Below are 24,222 nucleotides of genomic sequence, written 5' to 3'. Positions count from 1 at the left end.
GGTTTTTAAAAGGGCTAATTTTCCAGACACCAAAAAGCATCAACTTATTGCAGAAATGACTTAGTTGCTTTATCTAAGTCTTCCTCAGGTCATTCAGCTGTTTTCAGAAGAATTCGAGATCCACATGGAAGTACAAAAACATGCAAAATGCGAATATAGCACCACACATCCCCTTTAACCACACTGGGTGAACAAACTCCTCTAGATTTGATCCTGTGCTGGCTGATTTGTGTGTTCATGTTTGGTCTTTTTCATTTTTCTGCCTCAGGGGCATCAAGGTTTGCTCAGACAATTCATGAGCCTGGGACACAACGTTAAATATTTCAACAATATTTTGTCTCTCTCTGCATCTCTGCGATGCTCCTGCTTGTATGGAGGCGTCACTTACTGTAAAATCTTTGCTTTAAATCTACCGGCGGTGTGCCGGGACTTGAGTACCTGCTGTTTTCCAACAACCTTCCTTCCATATCTTTAATCCAGAGGAGAGCACGCACTCTGGGAGCCAATTACCAGCAGAGCGTGGCAAGACTTGTGCAACAACGGCAGGAGGCAGGCAGAAACATTCGTGTCTAGAGATGCTTTAAGAGATTCTCTGATGGCTCTGCCAGTAGTAAAATTATACCTTTTGTGTCATCTTTCTGTAAGGGATTAGTAAGTACTTGTGTTTCAGTGCGTGATGGAGACAAATTTTCTCTACTTTGTGAAGCTTTAAAAGACAAAGTCTGAAAAGAGGTGAACTTGTTTTTAAAAAATAAGCTACAAATAAACAAAAGGAAATTCAATACAATAGAAGGTAAATTTGGCCTTCTATTTCAGTTTTGTGCTTAAATTTACATTTTATAACATCTGTTTTAGTATTTTTAAAAACTGTCTTCTAAAAACCAAACAAATATAAAGAAGGCAACAGTTATTGATTATAACAACAGCCACTTTTAAAATCCAGGCCCGTCACGTACAGGTGTGTGATGCAAGTCTTCCAGTGCGTGTGTTGATGTCCCTGTTCACTTACATTGGCGCTCAGCTGCGTGGTGAGGGCAGAAACCTTTTCCTGGGAGGCATCCAGCTCCCGGCGAAGTTTTCGGATCTGGGGTCAAGATAAAAAAAAAAAAAAAAATCAAACACGCAACCAAATGCATAATAAGAAAAACACCGCAGTCACAAACAGGGGAGGATCCCTGATCTGAACAATTTGTTCTGGGTTCACTGGAAAAACACAAACCTTACCAAGTAATTACAGCCTAGTTTCTACTGCAAATATCTCAGTGCACTTGAAAAGAGAAAAACTAACTTATTAATAACTTCTAAGGAAGATATAAGAGCTGGATCTTGGTAAATAATTTTGTAATTTGAATGAAAAAGTGCTAGTTCCACTGGAAAATTATTTCTCTTATGACATGAAATTTTTTCCATGTTATGAGTGAAATAATCTCATTGAAACTAGTACTTTTTCATCAGTATAAAGGAATTATTTGCTTAAAACAAACTCCTATGTCTTGCCAAAAAGTTACTCATTTGTTTTTTTTTCTTATTTCAAGAGGACAAATTTATTTGCAGTACAAACTAGACAAAAAAATACTTAATATTTGTGTTTTGCAGTCTACAAACATTTTAAAAATCCACAGTTTTATGCCATACACTGCAAAAATAAAAAATCTTTCTAAGTTTCTTTGTCTAGCTTTCAGTTAAATTATTTTAGTACACTTGAAATAACTTTTCAGCAAAATGCAGGAGCTATTTTAAGTCAAATTTCTTAATATTGATGAAAGCATATTGGTTTTGACAAGATATTTTTCTCATATTTGAAGCAATCTGCCAGTGGGGCTTGTTCTTCTGTGTTTTGCAGTGTACAGGTTCAGGGTAAAGAAGGTCAGTCACAACATGGCTACCTGTGTAACTGGATACAACTGTGAAAACATGCCCATGTTCCAACAAGTCCAGCTAGTGAACGCAGAAAATTAAAGAGGCTGGGATCGCTGTGGGCGTGCTGATGCTTACCTCTGACTGAGACTTCTCCTCGTTCTGAAAAACAAACAGCAGAAGAAGAGAAAACCATTAGAGTCTTCAACCTGCCGCGGGTCAGACCGCACATTTCCTGACTCCGGTTTGATTTATTAGCTCCTTGGAGACAAGCTTTATAAACTGTGGAGCGTATTGTCTGGTGTAATATGTCTGGGAAGCAGAGATATCCTCCTGAAGGCATTTCACCGTGTGTTGAGTCTCATTGTCAAAATGGAACAATAGCCAAAAAAAAAAAAAAGAACTAGGTGGTACATAGACATACAGTGCAAGAGCATAGAAAACAGATGCTAGCTCGCACGAACGCAACACGCCCTGATGCTGGTCACCAAAACACTGGCACATGCAACACCCACATTTACATATCAAAAAGGCTCTACCTGAACTTTTATTTATAGATTATAACAACGGCTTCGTTTGGAGCTAAATTTAAGGTGAGTTTGACTTTTTTTATCTTCACCTGCAGCGACTCGCTGCTGCAGCTTTCCTAGCAGTGGATGAGCAACGAACTTTAGCACATCTGGACTGTGGCATGCGGTTTACAAGGAGAATCAAAACACACACAGAGATACACAACCAGCTGATCCTAGAAACGCAAACACAGAAGTTTGTCCTGGAAACGCAGCCAAAACGCAGAAACAGCTCACTCTCATGCAAAAATAGCAGAGCTGGAGCAGCTTGCAGCACAAAAATCTTATTTCAATTCACCTTTATGGACACAAAATTATGTGATTCTAACCTACATTGCAAAAAAACCTAAATCTTACTAACTATATCTGGTCTACTTTCCAGTGCAAATATCTTAATTCAACTGAAAGAAGACAAAACAAGCTGACAAGCATCTTTTCAGTAAGATATAGGAGCTTGTTTTACGTAAAAAATATCTTAATATTGATACAGTTCCACTTTATCTTGTTTTAAATACAACAAAACATTTTCTCTATGTTATAATTGAAATAATCTGCCAATTGAATTAGTACTTTTCATCAATTCTAAGAAATTAATTACTTAAAACAAGCTCTTATGCCTGGATTAAAAGTTAGTTTTGTTCAATTTCAGGTGTTCTAAGATATTTGCAGTGGAAACAACACAAAAACACTGGATGAGATTTTGTGTTTTTGCAGTGCAACCACCTGATCCTGGAAACAAACACAGCAGTTTGTCCTGAAACGACTCACTAACACAAAAACATCATCACTTGGTTCCTCCAGAAGCTGATTACAGCAGATCGCTCTTGTTTCAAAGAAACTTTACAGCCAGAAAACAACCTGCCTCTGACTCACTCCATAAAATCAGAAACCGTAACACTCTGCTCCTGTTTCCTACCGTTTGCTGCCAAGCCGGGACCGTTCCCGTCAGCGATAAAGTCGCCATCATTTTGGCTCCGCTCTGATTTCCAGCCTGTAACTTTCAGGCTGTGAGGGTCAAAGCTCGTCTGAGAGATTCTGTGCTACACCTGCTCAGGTGAGCGAACAAACGCAGAGGGAGGAGGAGGAGGAGCTTCACTTTCTGTGTGCACATGTGGGCTGTTCCCCGTTACTCTGTGTGCCTACGACTAAACCTTCTCCTTTCAGGATGTGTGAGTCACATATCTCTTTGAGTTGACTGATAAACTTTAATATTTAAATGAACTGAAGCGGTTTCCACATGAATAAAAGTGATTCCTATTTTGTCCATTTTTGGGTTCAACAGGGTATTGCAGCCACACTAAGAAAATAAAAATAACATTACGAGAATAAAGTTATAAAATTATGAGAAGAAAGTTGCACTAGAGTAGAGTCATAATATTTCAACAATAAAGTTGTACTATTAAAAGAATAAAGTTAGAATGTTACAAGAATACAGTTATTTTAGGAGAATAAAGTCATAACATTATGAGAATCAATAATTATGTTAAATTATTTTTGTAATATTTTGACTTTATTCTCATGTTAATATGACTTTATTTTTGTATGACTATAATTGCAATATTACGATTTTCTTCTCGTAATAAATTTTTAAAAATTTTTATTAGCAAGGCCTTAAAAAAGCTGCTGGATGTAAAATTATGCTCGGCTTTGACGGCACTGGTAAAAAGTAAAAAATGTGTGACAGAAGAATCGTCGCCTTCAGGAAGATAAAAATATGAGCACAATTCAGACCAATTCTGGAGTGTAAACTCACCGTGGAGTAAATGGAAGAAGTGCTGGACACCAAAGACAGAGATGAGCCATGAACTGCAGAAACAAAGAAAAGGTTTCAGTGACTGTTTGGCCAAGACTGCATGGCAGAGCGTGAACATAAATACCGAAAAACACACCATCACATAACGAAATGTGATTTATATCACTAAATTTATTGGTACTTATTTATGTGATTGTAAAAAAAAAACCTGAAGAATTTAAAAATATATATATTTTAGATCTATTTTTTGACATTAACTGTGATTTATCATGGCAATGATAAAACTAAATTATTACAATTACCAGAAGTTTTAAAGAAATGAAATGTCAGATTTGTCTTTTTTTAAATACACTAAAGTATCTGTACTAGAAACTAGATTTTATGTTTTTGCAGGGTGGGGTTATAATTGGTGGGCAGGAAGTTGGGTCCCCAAATCAGCTCAAAGCCCCAGACAACCTTGGGCCGGCTCTGCTGCGATTACCACCAGACCTCCCACAGTCTCCCCACACAAACTACCCAGTCTTCCCAGTTGTGTCCAGGCGGAGTCTAATTCCTGGCTACAAAGATAAAACTCCTCCAGATATACAGCCCAACCATAGCGAAGCTAATGACAAGCTGAACTTTACTGCAGTGACTCAGCTGCTAATCGCACATGTAGGGAAAACAGTGCCGTTACTGTTCCCTGTCTGGGAGCAGATTAGAAGGGATCAGCAGTGTGATGTCAGAAACCACGGCGAGAGGTCGGCCCGATCCGCAAAAGAAGCATTTGTTCTGTTAGAGGAGGCAGATAGGAGTTTACAGAAGATTCACTCTTATCTTTGTTGGGTCTACACAGGAAGGTGTGCAGGGACCCACACGAAAGCAGAACATTTAGTTTTCACTGAGAGACAAAACAATCAGGCTGCACTGCTTTATTAACAACTTAGCCAAAAATGTGATTTTTGTTTTTAAAGTGGAATGGCTGTTTTAAATTTTTCAGTTAAATGAAAACGCAGTCAAACTTTATTGCAAATTCATGGACAAATTGCAAATATACAGTTCAAGTTAATTTAATCTCCAACTTGTCCTTGTCTCTTTGGGTGGGCGACTCATTGTGTCGAGAAAACACCAACAATTGATCTCAAGGTAACGAGATCTTCAGCTCGTTTTGTTTTGATAACAGTTTTACGTTGTTATAATGAGACTTTATCCTTGCTTTGTTGTCGTGGCTGTTCAGCCGCAGATATCGTTTAAAGTTGATCATTATGCAATGGGATATACAAAACAAGTTCATTACATTTCTTTGCACAATAATCATACTTAGATTATGAGATTTTCATCTGCCCACTTCTGCCTATTGTGAAATGTTTTATGGCCTCCTGTCACTTTAAATCCAAATAAGCTGCTGCTTGCCACGCCCCCCAACTCAACTTTACACTCACATAAAAATGGCTTCCAACACTTGACTCTTCAAGCAGACCTCGTACAGCAAATACGGCAGTAAAACCCGCTGACCAAAGGTGCTGGAGCTTGGCTTGGGTTGCTAGGTAACGGGCTGGGTTCCACTGGGGTTGCTAGGTAACGGGCTGGGTTCCACTGGGGTTGCTAGGTAACGGGTCATGCCCACTGATTTGTGACGTTACATTTCAGAGGGTTTTGAAATGGTTCATTTCCCATTTTTCAAAAAACATCCACTTATTGCTGAAAACCACCTGGGTCGGGTTTGTTAATTTCTTGGTCTGTGTTTAGAAGAAGCAGAAACCCAATTTGAAGTACCAAAACATTAAGAAGGTGAATTCAGCATAAAATGTCCCCTTTAAGTTGTAAAAGTTTGATTTCAGACTCAGATATTTAACCAAACTTTGAAAAAAAATCCCAGCATTATTTTTTTATATATATATATATTTCAAGTTTTTGAACCCTCTAAATAAACCAGCAGATTCTTGGGCTATTGGAAAACTGCAGTCATGTTTCATCATCTCCTGTTATTTCAAACAAATACTTTTTAATCCATCCATTCATCCATCTGAGCCTAACCCTGCAGCCAGTGGGTGAGAGGTAAGGAACACATAAAACATTATTGTTGCTCTGATTTTTTTAAAGATGTTGGTGGTTAGCAACTCATGGCTTAACATGTCCATCAAGAAGAGCGGGTCTGGTTAGTTCGGGGACTGGGGAGAGGTGTTTGTTTTTCACACATCCCACTGGGAGAAAGCCTCAGGGTAGACCCAGGACCCAGCAGAAAGATTATATCTTCTGGTTGGTTTGGGAATGCCCCTCGCTCTGCAGCAAGAGGTGGAGGAAATAACTGTCCTTATGTCCTAAATCTATCAAAATAACCAAAATTGTAATTGCAATAACATTTTCATTAACAGAAAAAAATAAAAATGGATGGAAAATGGTAACTAACTGAAACTATAGTGTGCATTTATGAAACTAATTAAAACAGACAAATTATACATGTATTGTCCCTCATTTTTGTGTTTATGATTCTATTTATTCACCTTCTGAACTGATGTGACACAAGCAGTTTACATCACTTGTCAGTAAATTACGGTACTCCATAATCCTGGCAGCGTTTATGCTAGTCTGCAAAATGGCGACAGTAAAAATTGGGAGAAAACTTCAGTCAGTTTGCTGTTCAACAATAACTGAATTAACTTTGGGTTAATTCAGTTAACTGGAAATTAATAACTGTTGTTTTCTGTTGACTATTTATTACCCAATAGATGTAAACATAATCACAATACAATACCACTAAATTGTGATTTCTGCAAAAATTGACCAAAATAATGAACAAAACCAAAATTACTTTAAACCTTCCTCAATATAAAAACCTGTAGAACTGAGAACTGTTGAGAAGTGGAAGATTGCTTAATCTGATTTCTGCTACAAGATAATTGCTTGCATTTTAATGCATCTGTGTGCATATTCATATATTAAATGTTCTAATCGATTGGCAGATGTTACATTTTCTATACTCTCAGAGCCTTGAATGGAACCAGTAATGAATTGAGTATTACCACTAATTTCTAAAACTTTCACCTTTTTTAAAATCATCTTTCACTCGAATAAAATAAATGAATCCCCAACTCCTAGTTCAGAGCAAGCTGTAAACTATCATTTAAAATAGTAAATTTATGTCTGCGTTTCTCCTTTAAGCTGAAAAAATATTTGCAAACATAAATGTGAGCAGGGGGGATTTAGTTTGGTGCGGATGAGATGACAAAGTGCGGCGTTGTTGCTCTCGTTAAGCACAACAAAGTGTTTCAGGGATGATGTGCCTTTTGTGTCTGGAGGAAAACTCTAGACTTCAGAAACATGAACATGCACACAAGCTGCATGTCACAGCAGAGGCAGCAACCAAGACAAAGAGTGAAAGTGGGAGGGTAAGTTTAGCTTGGCGGTTTTCCTAAATGTCGCCACGTCTCACTCACACCTCACACAGCGATCCCTGTAATTATCCCCTCTGCTGAAACGAGAGGAGGACAGATATGTTACAGGCGCTTGAGGTGAAAACAACATGCCTTCATCTGTGATTTTCAAACAGACGCAAGGCTTTCAAGACAAGTTGTTCAATGGATGACGGACAGCTGCTCATGCACAATAAAATAAGCTAAAACACGATACAAACTAGAGATGCTCTGATTAATATCTGTACCAATCCTGATATTTAAAACATTCCATATTGGTTTTTGGAAACAATGTGCACGATGAGGGAAGGTCTATACTTAGTTCTGCAAAAACTCCAACTTAATACATTTGTAAGTTTATCTCAGAATGGTTCAAAAAGAACATTGCTCTTATTTCATTCAACCACATGAACCATTCCTCTGAATGCTGTTTAGTTGGCAAGCCGGAGCTTAAACAGCTTTTAATTCACTTCTGATCTCAGCAAAACATCTACGAAAATGGTTACTTCGCTTTCTTGTTATTGATTGCAACTTTTGTTCGTGTTTTAAAACTTTAATGTTCATTTCCCCAATTTTACACAAATCGGGTACCAGCAAGCTTTTTAAGTTACATTTTTCTCGAGCCATGAAACTTAAATGGTCCCTTGGAAAACAATGGCTTTTCATGTTTAATGTTCTATTAACAAAAATACTAATAATTGTTTAAGTCAAATAAGGAAGCAAAGTAAGAGACCTTTGAACTGGTTCACACGTATTTAAATCTGATTTCATCCCAAGTGTGAAACAGAAACAACAGCAGAGTTCTTACCTTCTTCGAAGCCGTCTCTGAAAGATCCCGACCGGCTCATGGTGCGGGTCTTCTCGTCCAGCGACATGCACGAGTTTCTCAGTCGGCTGTCGCTGCACGGGTCAAAAGGAGTGTCCTGATTGGTCAGGCTGTTGTTGCGCATACCAGCGAGGTTGATCTGACCTGCAGAGGTTGGGCTGGATGCTGCAGAAACGATACAACCAGAGCAGCATTTATGTGCAGGTTATATTATGTAAAATAAGATATTTTGCATAAATTTAAATACATGAGCTGGTCGAGTTAAAATGAACCAGCTCTCTGTCCATAATGTTACAGTGCTTCACTAAGGTATTCATGTATGATCCTGACAGACAAGCTTTTGTGTTTTATTGGGATTTTATGTGATAAAGCAACACAAACTATTGCATAATTAAAACAGGAACAAAAAGCAAACATTGTTCCAAATACAAATCCTAAAAATGTGACCTGCATTTGTTAAAGGGGACCAAGTACACAAAATTCACATTTTGCACAATTTTGTATGTTCATTGTGGTCTGAACTGCTTCCAAAAATGCGTAACTCAGCTGTTTTCCAGCAAAAAGTTAATTGTTTTTTGACTTCAAAACCTTTCTGGTTGTTGAGTCACATTTGAGCAGCAATGGGTCGTTACCTAGCAACCCCAGTGGAGCTACAGCATGTTTGTTCAGCTGGTTTTAATGCTGTATGAGCTGCACAATGGCTGCTGGAAAACACAAGTGTTTTGCTGTTGACTCACCATCCAGAAACCTCTTGCTGCATTTGTGTTGATTGTGCAGGAGGCTCCACTTCTGCTTTTCTAAGATGTACGCTTCTGAAATTGCAGTTGTTTGCAGCTATTTTCATATTTGAGTGTAAACATTGAGAAGCAGATTATTTGAATTTAAAGTGACGATCAAATCACACAGAAAGGTGGAGTGACTTTATTAATTATATGTCTTTAAAACGATTGATTGACCTGGATTTAGTAAGCAATACCAAAGGAAATGCATGCCACACTTTACAGATTTGCCAGTGAATATATAAGGTTGTTTTCTTTGTGAGTGGCCTACCCAGCTGTCCAAAGTTGAAGCGAGTTCCAGAGGGAGAGGTGAGGCTGGAGCCGGGGGAGAACGGTGAGTTACTGGCGGAGTCCTGCAGCCCACTGGTGGAGTGGGAGCGCAGCCAATCACGGTCCTCATGACCTCGCAGCTGCTGAGAGGACCATACCTGCAGAGAGTCAAAGAATTGGGTTAAAACCGAAGCCAGGGCATCAAACTGGAGATTTTGTGTGGAGGATATGGGATTTTATAATTGTTTTAACATAAGTGAGATTTTGTTGTTTATTTTGCTTCAAGCAGCCAGATTAATCACCAGGATCTGACATGAAGATGAGACAGATGCTGCAGCAACATAGACTGCATGAACGTTTTAAAAGCTTTGAGCAACGGAAAAAAGCAGAAAAGACGGGAAAAAGAGAGAAAAATTGACCCCCGAAGCAAAAACAAAAAATCATGCCTGCCCCAACACACTGATAAATCTGTACAGGGACAAACACTCGACACGACAACACATGTGCTAAGTGCCAAACAAAATCTTGATTTTGAAAAGTGTGAACAGAAGCCTTAACAAGACGATGTGGACGCTGCGAAAAAATAAAAAAATAAAGCAGAGGCTGGTAAAACCGGAGTGGAAAGGTGCAAAGTGCCCAACAGGAAAACAAATGAGGTACCTGAATCCCTTCTTAGGCAGAGTGTTTCTACCACAATGTGGCCCGCTGTGGGAGAGAAACACTTCAGAAGAGGAACACAAATGGAGGGAGGAGGCAAGGAAACGTGTCTCTGAATAAATAGCTAAAATTATTTTAACAATGAAATATCTTTGCTGCAAACTACAGAAGAGGAGAAGGGCCACTGGAAAAGAAAATCTTATTTTAACATCAGAAGTTTGAGAAAATTAAAGTCAAACTTCCAAGAAAAAAAAAGTCAAAATTCTAAAAAAAAAAAAAAAAAAAGAAAAAAGTCAGGATCCAGAGATTAAATTTCTGAGATTAAAGTCATACTTCTTTTGCTTTTTTTCAGTGGCCCTAATCCTCTGTTATAGAAAGCAAATAATGTCCAAACTGGATAGTTTTATTTATTTATTCATTTTTTCAGAACATCAAAAGCTTTAGCAAAAATAAATAAATAAATAAATAAACAATATTTTTCAAGATTAACTAGAAAACTAGACAAGCAAGGACTTCACACTCAAGTATTTTTCAGATATTTAATATTTCAGTGGAAACAGAAAAAACCCAATTTTGGTGTAAGCTCTATTCTCAACCACAAGATGGCAGCATGTGACAGCTAAACTAAAACGCATAACCTGAAACTCATAATTTCCATTCATCTCAAGGAGTCCTAAAAATAACCACAGACTACCACACAGGGACAAAACGCTGAGGCTAGATTACAGGTTGTAATCCCAGAGGCCGGGGCTCCCTGTGTGGCAGCAGGTGGTGCTTTAGCAGGACCACCCACCTCAGCAACAGCCTAAAACTGCACACAGGTACATTTACCTGTCCTGCCTCCGAGGTAGCGTGTTTCGGCTGAATATGGGGCTAGCGGAGGGCGAGGAGAGGGGACTGATGGAAGACAGCAAGGGGAAAAGAAAACGCACAACAGACACAAGAGAAACAGCAAAGTTTTAGAGAGTCAGATAGATGAAGGAATGTCTCAGAGCAGAAATCAACAGCAAGGATTCAGCAGAGAAACCTCACTAATGTCACAGTCTGGAGCTCAAATGATAAAATGTTTCCTTTGAGGCATTCTCGTCACTTTGCACAGTCAAGCTGTCAGGAAGGAATCTGCTACACTGACAAGAATCAAGATAGTTTCCTCGCCACATCTGCATACAGATTACGAACTACAAACGACTCCAACAGCATGGCTGCTTTATGCAACTGATCAATTCAGAAATGTTTAAAAAGGAAATAAAAGGATTGTTTAGGAGGTTTTGGATTTCCTGTCTGTAATAGAAGTCTGGTCCTGCTGTCTGACAGTTAGGAAAAGCGTATATACGATGCCAGATAAGGATCATTGCAAGTAAAAGAAAAATATCAAATTACCACCCAAAAAACTGAAATTTTTAGATAAAGCACAGAAATTGCCTAGTAAAAAAAGTACATTTCTGAGCTTGAAAAGTCAAAAATTTACTAGAAAAAAACTCTGATCTCTGAAGTTTTCTTTAAAAGGACATTTCTATCTTGAAAAGCTGAAAATATTCTTCAAAAAACAGAAAAGTTGAGATTATTGAAAAGCTCCCGGAAGAAATATGGAAACTTCTGAGTTGGAAAAGTTGAACAATTGCTAGTAAAAAAAATAAATTCTCAGAAATTTTCTGGAAAAACAAGATAATTTCTGAGTTTCATAATTCAAAAAGTTTGCCAGAATAAAAATAATCTGAAATTATTATTTCTATTATAAAATAATTTAAGATAACTTCTTATTGGCAGGTTGTTTTTCTTAAAACATGGGAAACATATCTTGTTATAAGTAAAATAATCTGCCAGAGGAACCAATTCTTTTTCATTAATATTAACAATAATTTATGTCAGATAAGCCGTTATTCCTTGCTCAAACGTTACTTGTAAGATATTTTAGTGTTTTTTCTAACTACTTAGATAGAAACTAGACAAACTGGGTAAGAGTTTGTGTTTTTTACATACAGTGAAGTTTGTTCAAAGAATGTAAATATTTCTGCAGTGAACCTGAGAACAACGATGCAATTATCAAACAAGTACGTTAATAGTTATGCAAACTTTTTAACTTGCTGTTCAGTAAAATAGCAGCAAAACAAACAAAAGTTTCCATCTCCTAGTCATTCCCGGAACACATCCTGTCCGTCCTTACCTCTCTGACATGCCGGTCTTGACGCTCCCGGCGCGACCCAGAGCAGAGATGGTGTCCTCCTGGTGTGTGCCGAGTCCGCCGGCGCTGCTCAGGCTCATGTCGATGGACTCGCTGCTGGTGTGCATGCTGCTGACTGAGGGGAATCCCACGCTGCCCGCCCCGCCGTGCCCACCCAGGGTGCCCTCTCTACTCGGCACAGACGAGCTGCTGAAGGTGGTTCCCCAAGTCAGGCTGTTGGAGGGACCGGTGGAGGAATACATAGATCCTGGGCTGGAGGTCTGCAAGATAAATGTCCAATATTAGGTCTGCAAAGGGACAGGAAAAAAAAATAATAATGTATTTCAATATAGAGAAAATTCCCTGAACCCTAATCTAAAACTGCACAGGATCTGGGAGATGTATGCAGAGGAAAAGCTTTAAACACCCAACAAGTTTAAGCTTTCCCCACAGTTCTTCATAACTGCTTAAAAATAAATGAACAAAAGTATGGAGTAAAAACTGTGGATAAAAACTTTATTTCAGATATTTAAAACAAAAATTCAATCAATAATTAGCAATATTTACTGACATAAAACACTTATATTTACCGTTTCCAAAATCTCTCTAGGAAATAAATTGATCAGACATCCTAATATCAATCAGATGCAACTTCTCCATTATATTGAGAGGAAGACTTAATAATCATTAAACCAAATTCAAGTTGCAGCCCTGAAATTATGTACTCACATTGTCCGCTTTCATTCCAGAGTGAATTGAATCTAAAGTAATTTAATAAACTTTTGAACTGCCTTCTGTTTGTGAAGACATGACTTCTCTTTCGTCAAACAACATCTTGTGTGTCATAACGTGACTCACAGACCATCCAGCTCAAAACTTCTGAATCATGTGAAAACGTGAAGCAGAGTTCATGACCAAGCACGCTCAAACATCCCGGTCCTGACATGAATTTGATCTGTAGTGTGTAAAACGGCCGTCTGCTCGACTCATCTGCGCTTCACCTGAACCGGAGTTGAATGAAGAAGTCGGCGTGTTTGTGGTATTAGTAAGGTGAGAGCAGAATAATCCCAGTGTCCCCACCAAAGGCCTGTAAGTAGCTCTATAAACACACTCCCACGTTTAACACCGCCACAGTTTACTCTTGTATCAACTGAGGACACAAACAGTTGCAGCTTTTAAACCTGGAATTAAAGTTGACCAGAATTCACAGGACTTAAGTGTGTAATTTTAAACTTAACTAAACGACTGAAAATGAATTTAAAAAGGCCAAACACTGATCCCTGAGGAACTAAATCTTTGGAAAGCTACTCATATGTTTTCCAAACATGCACTGTGTTTTAAAGGCGGCTTTTAAGCCTTAAATATTGTAAATATGAGCAACATTTGGAGAGAAATTACTATTTTTTGTGAATCCATGATGAAGATCAATCCACATTTGTTTTATGTCAGCAGTATCAGCGGAAGTGAAATATATGTTACAAAATCCAGTTAAATGCGGTTGAAGCGTCTCACCTGCTCGCTGCCCAGAGTCCCAGTTCCTGACCCCAGGGCTCGGCCTCCAAACAGGGGGCTGCTGGTCTCGCTGTCCCCGCCTCCCAGCACGCCATCAGGCGACTCCAGCACCGTAGGAACGTGGTTCATGGTGGCGTGGGGGTTGGAGATCACCGTGGAGTTCTTCAGGTTTTCAGCTGTGGTGACTGGAGCTTGTTTGCTGGCTTTACCACCAAACAACCTGAACGTGCATCGACGAAGGAGAGGAGGAAGTTCAATGTGGTCGAACCGATAAATCACCGAATGAACAACAAAAATTCACCATAAAAAGACAAACACCTGCAGTTTCTGTAAAAGTTTAATAAATTTTTTATTGAAAAACTGATTTGGACATTTTTTTAAAAATTTTATTACTGATATGAATTATTGTCATTTTGGTCCAAACTTTCCACTTGACTTTATTTTTGGTCCATGTTATGTAATTTTTAAATATTAAATTATTGATAATTTGATCAGACTTTTTACCAAATATTTTTTTTACTCTTACTTGTAATTTCTTTCACAGGTACGATTTATATGTTGAAGTTGTTCTTTTTCTTACTTCAGTAAAATATTTGGATACTTTGCCCAAAATACTCCTACTGAGGTAAAAGTATTGAGTAATAAACAACCAGTTGCTACCAGAATACCAAAAAAATAATACAATAGAAAGAGCAAAACTACTTCAACATATTTTTACTCAAGCAAAAAGTAAAAAGTAGCCGTCTAAAAAAAATGACTCAAGTATTTGTTAAAAAGTCTATTCAAGTACCGAGTAACAGATCAAATTATCAATCATTTAATATTTAAAAATGACATCATCAGATGGATCAAAATAGAAGGTTCAGAGCAAATTTTGGTATTTTATGGACCAAAATGACAATTTATTTAGTAACAAAAAATAAATTCAGGCAAAATATTTTTTCCAAATCAGTTTCTTTCAATAAAGAAAATTCCAAATCAAAATAAAACTTATGAAACTTTAACAAAAAAAACTACAGGTCTGAATCTGGTGAATTTTTGGTTACAACATGTTTGTTCTTCATTCAGGGGAAAAATCCAGAAGCTTCACTCAAGATTAGAAATATTTCTTAACAAAATTACTCAAGTAGAAGCAACAACAAAAAAACAGCTTAGCAAAAATACTTCTAAAGGTAAACTTTTTCTAAAAGTTACTTAAGTTAATGTAATTGAGTAAATGTAACTAGTTCAAGAGCAAAAGAATCTGCTGAGAGTTTCTAATCTGACTCATAAAAACAGTGAAGCAAAAGGAAGCCCTTTCATCAGTGCAGAACGAAGCGGCGCTCGAACCCACAACCCTCCTCTTGTTCCCGGTTTCGGCTAATTGGCGGGCTGCGATGACAGAAAGCCGCGGTGGGGGATCTCTTTGAAGACTTATCACTGCCTCACATTAACGAGAGCAGAGTGCTGTAAGACTCCATCACCGCGCGCCACACCCTCCTGTTGCCCCTGCAACCTCACCACCAAGGCTGAGGCTTGGCAGCTGATCAGCCGCGCTCAAGGCCTCCACTCACAATGGCCTCATTTAACCCCACATACTGAGTGCAAACAGGCCCACACGTGTGATCCTTTACTCATGATTAAGGTTTTTTTTTGGGGCGGGGGAGAAGTCAAGTTCACACAGGAGGGCCCCACTTGGAGTGGCTCATTATGTCTGGAGGGTTTCTTTAAAAACTAGGGCCGTCAACATTAGCACGTTAGCTAGTTCATGTGATATTACACTGCAAACACAAAATTTTACCAAGTGTTTTAGGTCTAGTTTATAGTGTAATTATCTTAGCACACTTGAAATAAGACAAGTAATTTACAAGTAACTTTGGAGCAAAATATAGCAACTTGTTCTAAGTGAATAATTCCTTAATATTAATGAAAAACTGCTTGTTCCAATGGAAACAAATTAACTTATGACGTGGGAAAATTGTCTTGTTACACGAGAAATAATCTGCTAATGGAAATGGTATTCTTTCACAAATTTCCTTAATTTTGGGAGATTGGTTGATGCAATAAGGGAACCAGATCTTATCTACCTCAGTCTAAAATCAGCCATGTCTGCACGTTTCCTACTATTAATAGTCAACCTGAGACTCTGAGACTTTATTTATATATTTAGCGACGTTTCAGACAAAAAAAAAAAAAAAAAAAAGGATTTCAGCCAAAATCAGAATTGGCAGGTCAGACTTCCTAAAGATCAGTGATTGGACAGAAAACTGCAGCCCTTGAGCAAAATAATGCTTCTGAATATAAAATCCTCAACAGAAAAATTGGATTCAGGATTAAAAACTGTTTCTGAATCGAATCGTGACCCTGAAAATCAGAATCTATTTCTAATTTGTAGATGTGTGTTTACCTGCGCAGCGTTGGTGATGAAACCTGCTGTCTTCCCGCCGCCGGGCCGCCCTGCATCCCGCTCCGCAGGTTGTCGATCTCGGAGACGCCCTTCTCGCGATCCGTCTGATTGGCCAGGAGCGCCGCTGACCCGTTGGGCTTGGCGACGCCAAACGAGTTTTTCCCGTGAGACGTGACGGAGAGCACGGCCGCCTCGATGCTGCTGGTGGACGAGCGGTTGCCGTTACGGGCCGCGGCGCCCGAGCGGCTGGGCCTGGGCAGGCTGCGGTACTGCAGAGTGGAGCGAGCGCTCATCGGGAGGAAGCCGTCATCATGGTGACCCAACGCAGACCCCGCGTCCTGCCCGCCCGATTTTAAGCCGCCCGACAGAGAGCGCCCTCCGGATTTGGGCATCTTCCCCAACGTGGCCGAGCCGCTGGTGATGGTGGCGCCGCTCGCGGTAACCATGGTGACCATGCCGTGACCTTGCTTCTTGAAGCCGAAGGTGCTGGTCGGGGTGCGGGTCGACAGCATGAGCGTGTGAGACTGCGGGTCGGAGACGGTGTGCGTCAGCGGGGCGGCGGCGCGGCCGGCGGGGACCGGCTGCTTCTTGGCCTCGTCGCCGCTGCTGCGCCCGGCGTCAGACGGCGAGCGCTGGAGGCCGTTTGAGCGCGGAGAGAGGCGACCTTTCTCCGACACTTTTACGTCGTCGGTTTTACCTGCAGGACAAAAGATTCAGGTTAACAAAACCAGAACGCTTTCACATGACATCATAGGTGGGAAGAGTCTCCAGAAATTTTACTCAGACGTTGGAGCTGAACAATATGGCTGAAAAACATATCACTATATAAGCCAGAGGTTTCCAATGTGAGGCCCGTGGGCCATTTGAGGCCCCTGGAATAATTTTGCGTGGCCCTCCCTTCAGTACCAAAACGCCACAAGTCTGATTCTTATGCAGATGGAGACAATGCAGAAACCCACTTTTTGTAATTGGGATAATTTTATAATCATCCTAATTACAAACAAAAAATGACATCCTAGGAAAAAAGAAAAAAAGAATAAAAGTTGCCAAATTCATTGCTTATCTTGATATATTTTTCTATGTTTAACAATGAGAGTTTGATTTACCCGAGCCGTGGCTTTTCAGGCCGACTGAAACCGTGGAGCCGGTGCTGCTGGTGCTTTTAGTGCGGGGCGACGTCACCCCCACCTGCGCGCTCATGCCTCTCCTCCAGGAGCCCGTGTTGGACACAGAGGCCGTCTTCCTCCCCGAGCCCTTGTCGGACTCGTCGGACACGTCGCAGTTCCTGCGGCTCCACTTGGCGTCCATCCTGACGCCGCCGTCCAGCCCGCCGTCAGGCCGCTTCGCCTCGTCTCTGGTCCAAGCCTGGTGAGCTGTTGTAGAGGCAGAGTGCTTCTCCGCATCCGTCACAGGCTGGAAACAGAGGAACAGTTAGGCAAGAGGTTCTGAAAAGTACAATGGCGTTGGTAAAAAACAGAAAAGGAGTAAAATTCTGCCAAAACACCCAGAAATTTTGAGATGCATTTCAAAAATTTTCTAGAAAAAACATGGACATTTCTGAGGTCCAATAGTCAAGATTTGCAAGAAAAAAAAACTCAGAAAGTTGGAGATTAACCTCAAAAATGTTCTTGTTTTTTCCAAAAAAAAAAGAGAGAAAAAAAAAGTTTTTTTCCATACATTTTTGAGTTTTTCGGGAAAATGTACTTCTCCTTTCTTTTCTATCTACAATACCAATACACTCTCATCATTTTCTAGAAAATTTCAAGGAATCTTGCAAATGTTTTACTTTTGGAGCTCAAAAATGTAATCTTTTTGTCAGACCTTTTCTTGTTTTTTTTCTATCTACAATGGTCCCGCTACGCCCCCACGGAAAAGCGCTCGGTTCAATCAGACAGCAGGACAGCACACCGTCTGATCACATCACAGCTTGCGAACTAAATGTTCTAGTAATTTAAAAGATGACTACACTTTCATGTCAGAGCAAGCCTACAGTCTGACAAAAAGCAGATCTTCAGATTACTGAATCCTGGTTAGTGAACTGATAATGACCTTCTCACAGGAAATGTACTTGACGCAAACCAAGAGGAACATTGTTGAAGCATTTCAGCTGCATGGTTAATTAACATTTTGCCCAGGCACATTCTTATTTTGAATTTGTATGCCAACCAGAGTTCACTCGGCATTCACACTGCATTTTAGACTTATTAAAAACCTGTTCCCCTCCCCACCTGCGGGGGCGCTGCACTAAGAACCACTGAAAGAGACAACAGAAAACCTCTATAGGAAGCAGGAGCACAACTTTAAGCCTCACAAAATCTGAAACTGGAATGAAAACATTTTTTCACATTACTTGTAAAAAGCTTAATTTTTTCATGTACTACTGGCAGAAACGACAAAGACAACAGGAAGTGGTAGGACGATAATCGTGCAGCATAATTTTACTGACTTATCGTGTGAAGAAATGTATTTGTGTGTGGTTAATTGAGTTCCTTATGTAATGGAAACACCACAGTTGCAGAAGCATTGGTTGAAAGCAAACTAATTATGCATCCATTTAACTATGTTGTGTTGTGTTCTTTCCAGTGAATTATATCGTGAAGTGTTTTGATTTTTGTGCTTGCTTGTCCGAAACCACATAAATGAAATTAAATTAAAAGACCAGGAGCCATTTTGCTGTTATCGCTGGACTTGTATGCTTGTGTTGGTTGTATTCACCCAGAATGTCCTTCACTGTCGTCCATTTCCTGCTTTTGTCCTGCTTGGCGTTCATATATGCATTCAAACTGCACTCGAGTTCACTTCAATTGAGCCTTTTTGATCCGCATCAAAGATCGATTTTACATTTACACCTCCACAAGCGAACCAAACTTTCTACACAAGTGAACTAAAGTTTGATTAAAGCAGCGCTGGTGTGAATAAATATTCATAACTTTCCTACTAAAACAGCTGGATTTGTTGCAAAGACAGTTCTGCAGACACCCAGGCAACACTTTTGAAAAGCTGCAAGCTGATCTGCTGTGAGATCTTCAAAGTCCAGCCGACGCAGGCTTGCCTGAGGACAGACGAGGCAGAGCTCATTACCTGCACTGTGTCGTGCAGCGGCACTGAAAGACACTCTGTGTGCCTTTCTTTGTTATTCAATCAGCACCTTGACCTCTGCAGCAATAATGAAGAGTCATCACAAATGGGATGGCCTCAGATCAGGCGAAATATACTGATCTGAGTATATAGTATATATAGTACAAGCACTATACAACCTATTGTATAGTGCTTGTACAATAAGCACAAGAGTCCGCTGACGTTTGACAAATGCAAGCTTAGAAAAATTAGCTTTAATGTATAAAAGAAAGATGTGCTTCAACTAACCAACGAATGTTAGAAGCTTCATTCAGGGAGTTTTCACACCTGATAGTCCAATAGACTCAGTTTAATTGTGGACCAAAAATGGAACATTTGATACATTTTTAGCTGCTGCGGTTCTTTTTCACACTGCACTGTGGCAAATGATCCAAACTAATCAAAACACCTGTTCCTCTCCTCACCTGTGGGACGCTGCAGCAAGAACTACAGAAGGAAACAACATGGAAACCACCACAACTTCCTTCTTCATGACATTTTAAGACCAGTAAAGAGCAGTATGAGTGAATTTTAAGACTCAGAAATGTACAAAAACTAGCATAACTTATACAACAGTGCCAAACTACAAAGTGACAAAGACAAACATCCAGCCAACAGGTATTAGTTAGCACTAAAAAAGCTAGCTAGTTAGCAATTGTATATTAGTAGCTAGCTAGCAGTAGCCTCGACTGCTTTGAGCAACAGAAAGTAATAAAGATGTCTGTTTATGGCTCAAATATCAGATCGATGCGTCTCTAATTGAAACGAATCATGTAGGAATATCCCATAAAGACACTTTACGTGGAAGTTCAATCAACTTCCAATTGATTGGATTTTGTTTCACTGTAGGATACAGAGTCCTGCTCCATGAATGCGTGTTTCTCTGACTTACCTGTGTGTTGAGGCCTTTGCGCTGAGCTGCAGGTGTGTTGGTGTAGGAGGAGATGGAGGAAACTGGTGTTGATGTCATCAGTGTCGATTTGTCGCTGATGCCGCTGCTTACCGAACTGCTATCATCCCAGCTGCACAAGAAGAAGAAGAAGAAGAGACATGGAGGCTTGTTTCAGTCCATGTAAAGAAATCGTTTTTGGGAATGAGGAAAACTACAGATTAAGACCTGTTAGAATAAACAATAAATCAGTTAATTGCATAATAGTTTCCATTTGTTTTTCAGAAATATCTTCTAATTCCAGTGTTAGAAATGAAAGTTTATTCATTTTTCAGAGGGTGTACTTGCATTATCACCCTACATTTCTTGAAAATTGTCTCAAATTATAGTTTATTGCAATAACTTCCGAGGCAATTCCCACAAAGAGACTAACTAACGTCTGATATAATATAATTCTGCTTTGCATTATCCTGCTCAGAAGAAATAGATTGACTTTTAGAGTTAATGTGTTTAATATCACCAGTTGGTCATAGATGCATGCAAAATTACCATATTCATAGATAACTTTCTATGAACAGGAAAAGACGAAAAATGTTAATTGGAGCATGAAACGAGACTGAAAGAAGAATCTGGTGACTGCCTGGTGATTCTCCTTTTATTCTCCATAAAACTGATTGCAACTTGGATACACACACACACACACACACACACACACGTCTGAATGGGGCTGTCTGTCATACGAACAAAGACTCGATGGAAGGGTGACATCATGGTGCGTTTGTGTGTCTGAGCTGTTCAAACAGACCCACATGAACAGAGCAAACGTGCCAAGAGTTAAGGATATCTGCAAATATGTCTGTGTGTGTCTGCTGGTGTGTGTGTGTGTCTGCTTGGAGGCTGCGGGGGACAGGAAGCCCAGCCACTTGGCAAACATTGGTCTGAAAGGAGCAGAGGGAGGCTGATGGTGACAGCCAGTGCACGGATCACACACACGCGCGCACACGCACACACACACACATGCACACACGCACACACACACACACGCACACACACACACACTTTGTCCAGAACTGAAAGGATAAATACATTTCAAATTTCATCAGCTAGTATTTGTTACCTTTGATATAATTTTCTTCTGACCCAGATGATTTTGATGTTTATTAAAACCTAAGCAGCCCAAAGAGGAGGGTACTTATGGTATCATTTATCATTTATGGATGTAAAGATTTAAAAGAAACCCAAAACGTTCCTTAATGTTGGGATTGTCAGTTTTTATATTTTTTCCTCAGTTTGTTCAATGAAAGCATCAATGCCTCTGCAAAATCAAAAGTATTTTTATTGCTAGAAAGAAGACAAAGCTCATTCATAGGTCACTTTTCATGAGCTTGTTTTAAGTAAATAATTCCTTAATATTTATGAAAACGTAGTCATTTCATTGGCAGATTATCAGACATTTTTCCAGCTTTATTAGTGAAATAATCTGCCAATGCAACCAGAACTTCTTCATCAGTATTAAGGAATTATAGACTTAAACTCCCCTATCTTACTGAAAAGTTCTTTGTAAGTTAGTTTTTTACTCTATTTCTAGTGTAACATATATTTTCATTAGAAAATAGACCAAGTACTTGGTAAGATTTTGTGTTTTTGCAGTGTAATATTCTGTTTGACTCAGTCCATGTGTTTATGAAAAGAGGAATAAAGAGGAATAAATCATTTAATAAGATGATGTTGGTTGATCCCGTGTGTCAAGGTTAATAGAGAAAACATTCACATATTAATCTAAGCTAATGATGCTGATGCTAATTCAAATGTCTCAACATAAAAGAAGAAAAGGATTTCTGTTTTAATTGTGTGAATTTAAGAAATATTTCCAAAGCAACCAAATGAACCTACATGGTTCATTTCCCACCAACGTACAGTATATCATCTTGTTTTAATCATTCATCCCTCCAGTTTGATCTTTGTACAAAAGCAAAACAGAGGCAGCTTTGGTATAAACAAAACCAGAGCGGCGTTGCTCAGTAGTCGACTTACACGCCCAGAACTTTCCCACCAAGCAGCGAGCTCACATCATAATTATGGCTTCAAACTAAGAAGCTAAACAAAAACAGACATTTCCAATGGCACAATTCCCAGATCCAACAGAGAACTGCCAAAACCTAATCAGCTGGTTCCTGACTACCATCGGACCCAAACACCAGCCGATGACCCGACTTCCTCCTGGATTTAACCAGCTGAATAAATCAAGCAGAAGCTTAGCGCAGACACGGCTTATAGAGCTGAAAGCATCCGAGGAGAGGAAAGAGCTGAGTGGTGATGAGAGATTTAGAGTGACCAGAACCAGTTGAGTCTTCCACACGGACACTGGGGTATTTCCCACACGTAGAAAATAAACATGGACAGCTGCACTGCAAAACACTAAACTTTACCAAGTAATGTTGTCAAGTTTCCAGTGCAAACTAACTTTTCAGCAGGATGTAGGAGGTGGATTTAAGAAAAGAGTCCCTTAGTAGTGAATAAAAAATATAAGTTTCATTGGCAGATAAGTCATAAGTTAAATAATCTGCCAACAAAACAAATATTTGCCATCAATATTAAGATATTATTGACTATATCTTGCCGAAAAGTTACTTAGTAAGTGAGATTTGTCTTATTTTAAGTGCGCTGAGGTATTTGCACTATAAAATAGACAAAAAATATACTTGATTTTATGATTCTACACTGCAAAAAACACAACATCTTGCCAAGAGTTTTTCATCAGTTTAATAATTTCTTAATATTAATTAAAAAGACAAAATTCCTTGGTAAGATGATTCTACACTGCAAAGAAAAATCTGGCAAAGTATTTTTAGCCTAGTTTCTAGTGCAAATATCTTAGTACACTTAAAAAATACTAAAATAACTTACAAGTAATTTTTGGCTTGATAAAGGAGCTTGTTTTGAGTAAATAATTTCCAAAATATTACTTTCACTGGCAGATTATTTCACTTCAAACATGAGGAAACTCTTTTGAGTGAATTTAACTGACAGTGGACCTGGCACTTTTTCATCAATTTTAACTTATTATTGACTCAAAATAAGCCCCTATATAAGTTACATTTAAGTCATTTTAGTCTTTTTTCAAGTGCACAAGAAAAATTAAACAAAAATACTTGTTAAGGCTTTATGGTTTTGCAGTGTAATAATCCAAACACTGGACATGACATAAAAGCAAACATTAAATTTAGTCTCTTTTCCTTATTACATGTCTGGTATGTACCTGTTCAGGGTGCCGGTGTTGCTGTGGGAACCGGGTCGCTGCGCGAAAATGCCAAACTGGACAGAGAGCTTCATGACTCCATGCTGCTGAAAGGATTCGCAAAAATAAATCTCTCTCCTCCTTTCTCTCTCTTTTCCTCTCTCTCCTCCGTTCTCTCTTTCTTTCTCTCTCTCTTTCTTTCTCCGCGCTCCCTCTCTCGTTCTGGATAGAGGTTCTTTGTCACTTGCTGCAGCGGTGTTTCATCCCCCGGGCGCTGTTTGTCTCTGTCTGCGCCGAGTGCTGAGCTGAAAGGATCTGAGCAGAGGACCTGCCCCGCTGCCGGTAACCTGAGCCTCCCTGGAGACCGTTAACCACTTCACTGCTGCAGCAGCGCCGCTAACGCTGCGCAGCCAAACACACGCAAACACACCCTGTGCCCTAAATAAGCCACTTGAGGCTTGACAGGCATCAAACAGGCGGGACGAGTCAAAGCCGCGCCATCGCAGACAGATTGAGACAAAAATGACAATTCTCATCCTCCACTTGCTCTGCTGTGTGGTTCCCAGCTCTGGTTTATGTATGCTGACTGTGTGTGTGCGTGTGTGTGTGTGTGTGTGTGTGTGGGGGGGTGTGTGCGTGCGTGTGTGTGGGTGTGTGTGTGTGTGTGTGTGTGTAAGACTGCAATTTCCCACACAGATCCACCCTGAGCAAACTGACAAGCCAGCGCTAATTAGAGATCAGGCCAAACGGCGGGCCCAGCCCTCAGCATCCTGCTGGCAGAGCAACCCGCCTGTTACCAACCGCCGAGCTTTTACG

At 39.6% G+C, this 24,222-nt stretch overlaps 1 protein-coding gene across 1 annotated transcript in view; it reads right to left on the bottom strand.

Moving 5' to 3' along the window:
* Positions 1 to 930: 930 nt before the first annotated feature.
* LOC129357339 (neuron navigator 2-like) overlaps positions 931 to 24,222 on the bottom strand; it is a gene marked incomplete at its 3' end in the record, with an annotated part of 99,947 nt that continues 76,655 nt past the window's right edge. The window contains 12 exon segments of the mRNA XM_055026639.1: positions 931 to 1,084; positions 1,996 to 2,019; positions 4,180 to 4,232; positions 8,380 to 8,562; positions 9,448 to 9,604; positions 10,088 to 10,151; positions 10,935 to 11,000; positions 12,268 to 12,545; positions 13,777 to 13,996; positions 16,163 to 16,859; positions 17,269 to 17,575; positions 20,172 to 20,301. Of these exon segments, the coding sequence (XP_054882614.1) occupies positions 931 to 1,084; positions 1,996 to 2,019; positions 4,180 to 4,232; positions 8,380 to 8,562; positions 9,448 to 9,604; positions 10,088 to 10,151; positions 10,935 to 11,000; positions 12,268 to 12,545; positions 13,777 to 13,996; positions 16,163 to 16,859; positions 17,269 to 17,575; positions 20,172 to 20,301 (2,333 nt within the window).

Source organism: Poeciliopsis prolifica, unplaced genomic scaffold (genome assembly GCF_027474105.1).
Source record: "Poeciliopsis prolifica strain line A6 unplaced genomic scaffold, Auburn_PproV2 SCAFFOLD240, whole genome shotgun sequence".
Classification (NCBI taxonomy): domain Eukaryota; kingdom Metazoa; phylum Chordata; class Actinopteri; order Cyprinodontiformes; family Poeciliidae; genus Poeciliopsis; species Poeciliopsis prolifica.
The sequence above is the reverse complement of the archived record's forward strand: the minus strand, read 5'-3'. Positions and strand labels throughout refer to the sequence as shown.